The 12,075-nt window shown below is 39.8% G+C and overlaps 1 protein-coding gene across 2 annotated transcripts in view; it reads left to right on the forward strand.

Moving 5' to 3' along the window:
* The first annotated feature begins 717 nt into the window (after positions 1–717).
* SRPX (sushi repeat containing protein X-linked) overlaps positions 718–12,075 on the forward strand; it is a 186,926-nt gene continuing 175,568 nt past the window's right edge. Inside the window, exons 1-7 of one of the 2 annotated variants that reach the window (XM_019650206.1) lie at positions 718–888; positions 3,024–3,149; positions 3,582–3,674; positions 5,440–5,502; positions 7,711–7,875; positions 9,317–9,466; positions 9,871–9,918. In XM_019650206.1, the coding sequence (XP_019505751.1) occupies positions 861–888; positions 3,024–3,149; positions 3,582–3,674; positions 5,440–5,502; positions 7,711–7,875; positions 9,317–9,466; positions 9,871–9,918 (673 nt within the window). In that variant the 5' untranslated portion in view covers positions 718–860. The remainder of the gene's footprint in view (positions 889–3,023; positions 3,150–3,581; positions 3,675–5,439; positions 5,503–7,710; positions 7,876–9,316; positions 9,467–9,870; positions 9,919–12,075) is intronic. The other variant, XM_019650213.1, reaches the window with a different exon arrangement.

Here is a 12,075-nt window from a genome sequence, read left to right on the forward strand (position 1 = left end):
TAACATCTCTGGGCAAATTCTAGAGCAATGATATTCTGCTGTTGGTGAACCTCTTTGATTATATTGCTGTCACAGACTGTACACCTCAGGACACAAGGGGGGCCATTCAGCATACAGGCTGGACTGGCAGGGAGAATTCCAGCTTTCACATTGTATAATCCACACATCTGTAAACGGGGGATAACATTAACCACTTTATAGGGCTGTAGGAGAGCTGATTCATTGAATAAAGATTTAATGAACATCTAGTATATGCCAAGTTTGTTGTTAGATGTTGGGAATACAAATGCAATTTTCGATGTTTAGCAGAGTGCCTATCTCATTTAGTTATAAATGGTCACTATCACGAGTATTATTACAGTTGTGTGTCAACGTTTGCCTGTGTCAGAGCTTGAGTGAAAGTATGTGATATTTGTGACGTCTGTCACTATCCTGACAGGGTTCCCAGCGGGGCCTTGAACTCCACCACAGCTAGCGTGGGCGCTCCCGCGCACCACTGCGCGGCGTGTCCGCCCCACCCTTCTAGGCCACCAGAGGGCGCGCAGCCTCCCCGCCCCCTCCGCTGCGTCTGCGCCTGCGCCCCACTGGCCGCCTGGCCCCGGCTCCCCCCTCCCAGCCTCCCCCCCCCGCTGCGGCGCCTGCCCGGCCCCGCCCCACGTACTTAAGCCCCGCCTTTGTTGCCCTTGGTTGCTGTTTGTTGACTTCCGGGAACGCTGTCGTCACAAATGCTCAGCGTGTCGCCATGGGGGCACGAGGGGCTTCCGGGGCTCAAGTTGGGGCTGAGTCGCTGCCTTAGGCCCCAATGAAACTACCATATCATCTTCCCGGCTCAGAGACAGTCTCCTCTTGTCACCCTTGGCATGTGGGAACCTGAGAAGGTGGTGCCCGGTGAGTCGCGCCCGCTGTGGTGGCAGCGGGCCCAGAGGGAGGGTCTGCGGAAGGACAGACAGCCAGGCCCCGCCTCCGGGCCGGCCCCGTCGGGGGAAAGGCCTGGGCCGCGGCCGCCCGACTGGGGCCGGAGCTCTGGCCGCGCTCCCGCGAATGACTGAGGGGAAAAAGGAGGGGAGGGACCTGAGGGGGAACAACAGAGAAGGGGGTGCGTGCCTTTTTTGTTGTTGTTGTTTTTAATACACTTTCGATGAGTTTCTAGAAGGCACGGGCAGTTTTTACCTCTCTCTAAACTTCCCAAAAGTACCTCCTTCGAGGTCCTCGGGATCCAGTTATGTATTTTTTTTTAAAGATTTTTATTGGGGAATTGGGGGGATGGGAACAGACAAGTTGCTGTCCTTTTGTTCTTCAGTCTAGTTGTGGAGGACGTTGCTTCACTGGCCCAAGTTGGCACCATCATTGCGCTCTTCCCGGGCGAGGCAGATCAGTCGCCGGCTTCTGGACCGCCGCTCACTGCGGCTGCCGGCCGCTCACGCTGGCTGCTGGCTACACACGGTAGCCCATGGCAATCCACTGCCACAGGGACTGCAGCCCACGCCGTCGCCGGGGACTCATGGCAGCCCCGCTCCAGGTTGAGCTGTTGTTCAGCATCTTAGCTGTGGAGGGCAGTGTCACTGGCCCTCATATGTGGGATCCGAACCGGGGCCCTCTGGCATCCCAAGCGAGTTCTTAACCATCGCGCCACTCGGCCGGCCCATCCAGTTATGTATTGAATGCCGTAAAGAGTGGGTAATAAGAGGGCTTGAGGTAAAAGAAGATGAGGAAAACGACATAGAGAAAGGGGGTGAGGAGGGAACCGTTAGCGAGTGGTTTTTAATGATTTTTTTTCCCTGAGCTCAAGAATACGTGACAAGATACATAGGTAACCACGTACCAAATGTCTAACTAAAATAGACGTTTCATGAGGCGGTCCTTATTCTGACCACTTTGGATGCGCTCCGATCTTTCCTATTACATTCCTTTAAAAGTGGTCATCGTGACCCACCAAGTTGATTTTCTGATCCACTAATGGGTCATGGCTAACAGTTTGAAAAAAAGCACTGGATTAGAGCAGAATCATGAATTCACAGAAAAAAAGTATTGCGTTTTCTGCCATGCTTTTGGCTCTAACATAGATTCCTTCCCTTCTGGGGTTCACAGCTTAGTGAGGGACACAAGAAAGGAAACAAAATGACAATACCCGACACCATTTGACAGTAGAAGACGGGGACACAGCAGAACCACCAAACCCTGACTTGGAGTGAGGCTATCAGGGAAGGTTTCCTAGGGAGCCAGAGCAGGACGAAACAGTTAAAAACTATTCATTCTAGGGAAACCCACAGCCTATTCTAGAACCTGGCCTCCCACCTCTCAATTATCAGAACTGAGATGTCTCACAATTGTTTGCAAAAGGTTTTCCTTGTGGCTACTCTCTTGCACATTAATATTTATTATTAATACTTATGTTCACTATGTTTTTCTTTCTAGTACTTATTAGTTTCTTTATGTGTGATCATCTTTGAAGTTTCCTCAAAAGTTGGATCTGGCTCCACGTGTGTGCGCGTGCAAGTGTGTGTGTGTGTGTGTGTGTGTGTGTGTGTGTTTAAATGATTATTGGGAACTGATACGGGTTTGGGGTCTCCAAATGGTACTGGACCAAACATCCTGCATCCTCATGATGCTGATGATGAAACTCAATGCTGTCCTCTTTCTATGTGTGGAGAAAAGCCCTCAGTCAAGAGTTAACTAGTGTAAGACACCAACTGTATCAGCTCATTGTGGGGAGCAGATGGTCCACCTGATGACAGCAGGACTTACTAGTAGTCAAGGATTACCCTCCTTGTGATAGTATATTTTTTACTTTGCACCAGTAACTGAATAATAGATATTTAATTTAGTAGATTTCATAAATAAAACTAGAATGAAGTCTGAGGAGTAAGACTGAATTAAGGTGGAGGAAGGAGGGCATAAATAGTGTTGTACTGGAGGCAAAGCTGTCATGAGATGAGGAATCTGAATAAATTACTGAAAAAAAATATTTTAGTAACAGGCAACATAGTAAAAGTTGTAAAATAGAAACTATCATATATTTGCAGGTTCGGGTGCTGTGTTTACATTTGGAAAAACTAAATTTGCTGAAAATATTCCCAGCAAATTCTGGTTTAAAAATGATATAGCTACATGTCTTGCATGTGGAGATGAACATTCTGCTGTTGTTACAGGTAAGTATTAAAATCCTAAATGAGGATAGTAATACTTAGAGAATCCTAAATATTATAGATGTGCTATGTTTTAAGCATACTGAAAATATATAGAAAGTGTTGGGGTTTTTTTTATTTTGCCAAAGAATTCTTGATAAATTGATTCATAAAGAGCCTTTTAAATTTTAAGTTCCCTTAGTATGTGTAAATACAATTTTATACACACAACTTTTTTGAATAAATCTATTTTAATATATCTATATAATCAAAAAACTGTTACCATATAATCTTAGAAATTCCTTTACATCTAACAGAATCTGGCTAACCTGTTTCAACATGGAAAACAATGGCACCTTTTAAGTATAGCATTTTTGTTGCTTTGTGATGACTTCATCTCACATTACTTTATGTTGAAAATGCTTCATTTTATTATTTCTTTTTCCTCTCCACCAGGAAAGAATAAACTTTACGTGTTTGGCAGTAACAACTGGGGCCAGTTAGGATTAGGATCAAAGTCAACTGTTAGGAAACCAACGTGTATCAAAGGTTTGGGGTCTTCTTTATCACTTTAAATGCATAACAAACTATATAAAGTACTTTTCATCGATTGTGTAGTCCTTTAATGTCATATTATAAGTAATAAAGCCTTTAGTTCTTTATTTTCTGATATTTACTTGAATATTATTGGCATTTCACTTTATTTTTTATATGATACTTAGAACTACTTTTATATGTTAGGGCCTAAAAATCACATTGATTTTAAACCCAGAGGCCACAAAGGAAGTAATGATTCTATAGTATTGAACTTGAACATTTTTTTCCCTTGTTTGTAAATCTACTTAAATATTACTGTCTTTCTATATACATAGAACAAACAATATAATGTTAGAATTTTGAGCTCTGTCTCATTTGTTAGAGTTGTAGACATCATTGTTCCTTGCTGTTGCTGGTTTTATTATTATTTCTTTTATTTATTTTTTTTAAGCTGAGCCATCCTGCCGCCTGTTGACAGGTCAGCGGCTGCTCAGCTCGGGCCAGGAATCGAACTGCTATTACTCAGAGCTCAAACTCTTGAGCGAGCGCTTAAACAACTGAGCCACTCGGCTAGCCCTTGGTTTTATAAAACACATTTGACCCTGCTGTATCTAGTGAGTAGATGTACTGAACAAAACACCAAGACCAGTGGTTAATTAGTACTAGTGTTCTTACAAGAACAATAGGACAAATATTTTAAATCAGGACTGTCCCAGAAAATAGGGGATGTATAATATCTTTACAAAGCTTTCTCGCTGTTATGTGTAAAGCTTCTGTATAGATATAACCTATGAACATCAACCAAACTTGAATGGCAATGGAGATTCCTTGGGATATGACAAGAGCAGTACTTTATCTTCCTGGCTAAAATTTTAATTTCAGCTTGAAATTTCAGTGTAATTTATCATACCCATGCTATTTATAGGTGTTGTTATGGAACTTTTAAAGTACTGTACTTGGTCAAAAAGTATTTATTGGGCACAGTCTACTAAACTGTTGGGTATATTCATGGTACCTATAATTCTTCCTCTCAAATATCTTATCTAATACACAAGCTTACAGAATTGTTTAGAGTACAAGATCCTTGAGACCAGGGATTCTGTCTTAGTGATCTTTGCAGCTGCTGTGCTAAGCACTTCGGAGGTGTTCTGTAAAGGATTTTCTTTCTTAATTATTCATTTATTTATTTATTTATTTAAGGAGGGCACAGCTCACAGTGGCCCATACGGTGATCAAACCGGCAACCTTGGCATTATTAGCACCACACTCTAAACAACTTAGCTAACCAGCCACCCCTATAAAGGTTTTTTAAATGTGTAAATGAATAAATGAAGAACTTTAACATAGATGTATGCCTATGAATATTGGACTTACAGTCTTTCATTGAGTGAGGTAAAAGGTGAACTTGATGATGGTGATAGCAGATTGGGTGATAGAACAGGTTGGTAAGGAGGCAGTATAACAGAATGCAATGGATCTCAGCACATATTACTTACTTTTGGAGTTTTTAAAAATATATGGATGTCTAGGCCTTAGCTTAGACCTACTGACTCACATTCCCCAGGATGGGTCTGAGTTATCTGTATTTTTCTCAGAGATCCACTGGTGATTATGATGCACAACTAGTTCTGAGAACTTTTAGTTTAGTAGTTTGGAAGTCAACTTTGGAGTCAGACAGGCCTGGGTTTCATTTACAGTTCTACCACTTAGTTATCATTTGACCTGTATTATTTATCATTTTCACAACCACAAAATATTTTAATTGTCATATTTTTAGACTTAAAGCCTGAAAAGGTGAAATTGGCTGCCTGTGGTCGGAACCACACCCTCGTCTCAACAGGTACGGTATTCAATCTGTATGACTTCCTACCCAATGTGAGGACTGAGGTCTTGCTCCAGTACATTTGTGGCTTTGTAAAATTAATAATAATTGTACCTTGGCAACAGTAAGATTAGGATTTTAAAAAAATGTAAGTGGTTACTACACTTGTTTGCCTTTGAAAATATGCAGATAAATGTTAAATGGCTGAAGAAAAAGCTTTGTTTTCTTGGATTATGTCAAGGGATAGCATCTCCTTACCTGTGTGCACACCTCAGGGGCTGGTTGTTGCTGATCCTGCTCTTCGCTCTTCTTTTCTGAGAGTGAGTGGGAGCCACCCCACCCTCAAATCAACCCTATTGATGTGAGTCAGCACAATTTCAATACAAATCCAAACAGAGGGCCGGCCGAGTGGCTCAGTTGGTTAAGAGCACGCTCAAGAGTGTGAGCTCTGAGCAACAGCGGTTCGAGTCCCGGCCCGAACTGAGCTGCCGCTGAGCTGCCAACAGGTGGCAGGATGGCTCAGCAAAAAAAAAAAATTCCAAACAGCGTGTGTGTGTGTCTGTCTGTGTCTGTGTCTGTGTCTGTGTGTGTTGGGGGGATGTGTATGTAGAAATTGACAAGGTGATTCTTAAGTTTATATGGGAAAGCAAATGACCTAGAATAGCAAAACAGTTTTGAAGAGAAAACTGGAGAGCTAGCACTATCTGATTTTAAGACCTACTATAAAACTACAGTAATCAAGACAGTGTGCTATTAGCAGAAAGATAGACAAAGATTAATAGAGCATAATAGAGTCCAGAAATACACCCCAATGTATGTGCCCAACTAGTGTTTGACAAAGGTGCCAAGATAATTCAATGGAGAAAAGGTAGTCTTGTCAACAAATGCTGCCAAAACAGACACCTGACCACTGAGCAGTCCTTACCTCCTTTCCTCCCCACACAGCTTCGTTTGTCTCCAGGCTCTACTCACTGCCTTGGCTCCTCCTCACCTCTCTGCTTGAATTCATACCATTCCCTTGCTGAAATGTCTTTTCACTCACTCAGATTCTTATCTTTTAAGATGCAGTATATGTTTTACTTCTTCCATGGAGATTTTTGTGACCATTCATCTTTTTACGCCTGTGGTTCTCTGAACTGCTTTAAGCATTTCACCAACTCTGGTTTGCTCCATATGTGTTAAATGGTGTAGTCCAATTCCATGTGGCCTTGTAGTATCTTCCATTTGAAAGCTAGTCTTGTTTCCTCAGTCAGGTTTCATTTTTTAAAAAATATCTAATTTTAAATTTTTACTGATTCAGGCTGATTTTGCCCTCAGTTTCCCCTATAATTTAGCAAGGCTTTACCTTCATGTGCACTTTTATGATAGATATCACTAGTTTTTAATATGTATATGTTTTAAAAAGTCTTCATTACTTTAGAGCTTACTAGCAATGTTTATTATCTAGGCATGATATACTTCTTAATTAAGAAAATAATTAACAAACATTTATATAGTGCCTCCAATGAGCCAAATGGTGTTCAAAGAGTTTTATAAATGTTTACCAATTTAATCTTCGTAACAGCTCTAAGTAGGCACTATTATTATCCCTGTTTTACAGATGAGGAAAAGGAGACACTGAAAGGTTAAGACTAGCTTGCCCAAGGTCACACAAGCCAGAATTTGCACCCAAGAAGTCTAGCTGTGGAGTCCTCTCTCCTAAACACAATGCTATACTGCCTTCCTAGTTAGCTAGAAAATTAAAAAACTTAAACAATATAGACTTTTCATGTTTCTAATTATGTTCTTCTTGGATTTGCCTCATTTTACTTATTTGTTACCTATTATATCTTAGCTTTAATGGGTATGGAAGTTAAAATTAATGAACCATATCACTTTTAAAATAGTTTGATTTGGATTGTAAACTAATTTGGAAATTACTTTCCTCTTTTCTGCTCTGAATTAATTGAGTGTTGCATGAGTAAGAAAATACATTCCACACATTCTGTGCATTTCAATTGTTACTGGAACTCTAGAATAATTTTTTAAATCTCACAAAAATGTATATATAACCTTGCTTGTTTTGCTTTTTTTTTATGATGATGGAATAAAGTTTTGTACCAAATTGTGGTATAATGTCAGCTTTCAACTTTCTTCACTGTTAATAGAGGAAATAGCTGGTATACATTGGCCTGTCTCATAAAGATGGTGACTATAGTATACTGATGTTTTCTTTTCCATGTGCAGAAGGAGGCAGAATATATGCAGCTGGAGGAAATAATGAAGGACAGCTAGGGCTTGGTGACACTGAAGACAGAAATACTTTTCATCTAATTGAATTTTTTGCATCCCAGCATCGGTTTAAGTTTAAACAGCTCTCTGCTGGATCTAACACTTCAGCTGCACTAACTGGTGAGATGTTTTTGCATTTCAAGCTGGGGCCTTTCCTTTAGACCAGGATATTACCAACTCAATAAATTGAAGACAGCATTGCAATTTTGTTTTCTTTCATTGACCATTTGTTTTCAGGATGCATTTAAAATAGAGCTTTAAATCATGACATATGTTATAATTGTATGCTTATTTAGATGTAAACATACATTTTGAAGGTAATTGTTAAATAAATTCTCAGCTATGCTGTCTACTTATTTTTGTTAAATATCTTCATCATATGTTCTGAAAGTTATACTTGCAGTTTTAATGAAGTTGCTATCAGAAACATCACAGAAATCTGTTGGATATATGTTGTTAAAATACAGTTTATAGGGCCGGCTGAGTGGATCAGTTGGTTAAGAGCTCGCTCAAGAGGTTGAGCTCTGAGCAACAGCGGTTCGAGTCCCAGCTCGAGCTGAGCAGCCGCTGAGCTGCCAACAGGTAGCAGGATGGCTCAGCTTATTAAAAAAAATACAGTTTATAAGAGTCATTGCATCTCTCTACCTCCCTATCAAAAGCCTACATGAGAAACAACTTTAACATTTGGAGCCAGGATGAACCTGGTCTCATTGAGGAAGCTGCTGGTGTGCTTCTTTGTCCCAGTCTCGAGAACTATTGCTCTGGCTGCCAGAAGCTGGAGTCGGCTCCATGTCTCCATCCTTTCAATCTGTCAGCAACATACAGTTAGCATTTTGACATTTCTCTCTTGGTTCTTATTTTCAATTTGCCTTTTATTTGCCTTATTATTAAATTGTTTCAAAGATTAAATTTTAAAAATTGATTACGAGGAAAATAAATAAGTCTAGATGATTTCTTTCCACAATAATTTTCCTAGGTTAGCTTTTGCTGACATCGAAACCCTGATCAAGAAAGAACACAAGTTACCCTGTATTTGAGATGCTATGTATGCTAATATATCTCCTTTTTCTCTGAAGCTAGATTACAAGTTTCAAGTATAAATTGTAAAACAAAAAAGGGGGGATATACACTTATTTTATTTTTTTTCTTTCTTTAAAGCATTTCCACAGTGTTCTCAGAGCCAGCTCTTCCAGGCCATGGTGACCTGGGACTTGTCATTCAGCTCAGAGTGCTCGAAAGGAGGAAACCATTTGTATTTAGACACATTAAAATAAGAAAAGGTTATTATAGGAAAGGACATTCTGTCTTGGCTATTGAGATAAAAATATGGACATGACTAAAGTGATTTACATCAGGTTATTCTCTGTCCTTTATCATTACAGAAGCATTTCATAATAGAAATTGAACTCTTAAGTAGCTAGCTGGTATAAGTGTCTTAGTAGCACTTTCTTTCAAGACACATAATTTTTTAAATTGAAAAATAAATGGGCTGTTGGAAATATAATTACTTGATAGCCCTGCCACTGTTTAAAACTTTTTTTTCTCCTTGTTTTCTTTATAGAGGATGGAAAGCTTTTTATGTGGGGAGACAATTCTGAAGGGCAAATTGGTTTAAAAAATGTACCTAATGTGTGTGTGCCTCATCAAGTGACCGTTGGGAAACCCATCATCTGGATCTCTTGTGGATATTACCATTCAGCTTTTGTAACAAGTAAGACAGAATATTTTGGATTCATCATGTTATCTCCCATTTCTATGTTATTACTAAATTAGTAATAAAATGATAGAACATTCTACAGTTCCATACAAATAATACCATGGTAGTACTTATAATGAAATAATTTGGTCTGTTTTAGGTCACAGTATTTCTCCATTTCAATAATGAGAGTTTATAATTTCAAATTCCCTGATGTTAACTTTTTACATGAATATTAGGTATATTAGAAAAAAACAAAATTTATATCTTCAAAACCCTTCTAAGTTTCTTGGACTCTTTTGGCATGAAAAACAAGACCTGTGAGCTGCTTTCCTCTGGATCCACTTGACCCTGTACTTTCACCTATTCTACTCATGTCCTGATAATTTTCTTCTATTGTTTCAATAAGTGAGGCATAGACTTTCATTGTGGGAACAGGAGTGAAGACAAGATGGAAAAGAAGAGAGGTCAGTATGGGATATGATTTCTTTGGCGGGACTTTTCTCAGCATCCTCAATGTCTCCCTTTCCTGGGCTCACTGGCAACTTTTTCTACCTTGGTCAAAATATTTGAAATGTTGGACTTTATTATAGTCTACATCTACACTAGTAATAATAGGAGAAGTATAATCATGGCTTTCCATCTTATTGATGGTTTTTCTAACAGTAATAACACCTACAGGAAATAGTTTTGTGGCCCCTCTTAGCCATCTCTCTAAATCTCATTTTAAATTTACTCTTTATTCCACACACCTCAGATTCAGTTTTGGAAAGTGCCAATTGACTCATCCCAGTGCTCCCCAGGTTTACCAGTTAACTGGTAGCAGGTTGGTACCAAGAGAGGGCAAAGTCCAGCTTGGTTGGTATTGTTCACCACTGTATCAGCTTGTGTCTTAAACAAACTGATAATCAGTAAATATTGTCTAGTGAGGGAGGGAGTGAATGAATGACCAACTGATTGTGTTCCTTGGGGCAATACCACCTACGAACTTACTAGTAACTTTAGGGCTCCTGGGGTGGTTGTAGTCTATGCTCACTTTGTTCATAAAGCAAAACACAAAGGAAAAACAAACAAACAAAAATCTCAAGCAAAAGCATTGTCCTATTTGGGTTCTAATAAAACTGCCAGAATCATTTTTATGACTAAGCTCTGCTTTAGCCATAGGGGAACAAGTGGAATTGTTCATCTTAACCAATGTGTTAAATTGCTCTTTTTTGCTTTGTTTTTTGTTACATGCCTTAAAAAAACACAGCTTTATTGAGATATAGCTCACATAGCATACAATTCACCCATGTTGAGGTTCAAGGAGCAGCATGAATTTCCAGACAGAGGTGGAATGAGATTCATGTGGACTTAGTAACTCATTTCACATGCGAGGCAAGAGGCATGGGAAAAGGCAGGTGCTGCCTTACTGAGCACCTCTAATGTGCTGCTGTTTGCTAAACACTTCTTAGAAAACTGGGATCGAGAAAACTTCATTTTCTGTACAGATCAATCCAAAAAATCAGTATAGTTATGTTTGTAGTATTTGACCAATTTTTTTTATTAAAGTATAGTTGGCATACAATATTATATTAGTTTCAGGTTTGACCAAATTATAAGTGGTACATACCAAGTGTGTTGGAGGTCCCACAACTTCGCTAAGTTCTGTGATTTGCTAGAAGGACTCTTAAGCTTCAACAGCAGGTTATACTCACGGCTAAGATTTATTACAGAGCAAAAGCAACAGGAAAAAGATGTGTATCGGCGGAGTCCAGAGAAGTCCGGCATGGGTTTCCTAGTCCTTCATCTTCCCAGGCCACACAGGACATGCTTTCTCTTTGGCAGCAAATTTTAGGGACATATGTGTAATATCTCTGCCCAGAAAAGCCCACGCTAGTCTCGGGGTCTGAGGCTTTTATGTGGGGTGCAGGTCATGTAGACACATCCTGCTAGCAACTGGCCGCAGCATCTCAATCTCAGGTCCCTCAACAGTGAAACCAGGTGTACCTCATCAATGTTGATGTTTCTGCCAAGCACCTCTAAGAAGCTCAGATGGCATAATTCATTGCTCCAAGTGTATACACCAAAATCATCAATCACTAATGTAAAGAACACTCCAAGGGCCATATTCCCAGTGGTTGCTCAGGGATCAATCATAGTTCTTTTGGAGACGTGCAGTTAATCAGCAGCAAGACCTGCTGTGTTACTTCTTTCCTCACACCAGTGGTGACATGTTCTGTGTCATTCTTTAAATTATATATTTGCAAAGGTTTTTAAATTGCTGCTTTATAGAACTCAGTTCAGTTCATAAAAATGAATAGATAAATTCTATTTTCAAGAAGCTCATGGTCATATTATGGGAAGTATAATAACAGAAGCAAGTCAATAGTGTTGGTATGGACAAGGCGGTGATGAAATGTCAGTGGTTCCTTGATAAGAGAGCCTTCCTGGAGGAAGTACCATCTAACTGAGTAAAATCTATTATCTTAAGACTATACCCCATATTTACTCACACATAAGTTAGTTTTCTGAAACAAGTGTAAAAAAAGCAATTATCGGGCCGGCCGAGTGGCGCGATGGTTAAGAACTCGCTTGGGATGCCAGAGGGCCCCGGTTCGGATCCCACATATGAGGGCCAGTGA

Source organism: Hipposideros armiger, unplaced genomic scaffold (assembly GCF_001890085.2).
Source record: "Hipposideros armiger isolate ML-2016 unplaced genomic scaffold, ASM189008v1 scaffold_7, whole genome shotgun sequence".
In the NCBI taxonomy this organism is placed as follows: Eukaryota; Metazoa; Chordata; class Mammalia; order Chiroptera; family Hipposideridae; genus Hipposideros; species Hipposideros armiger.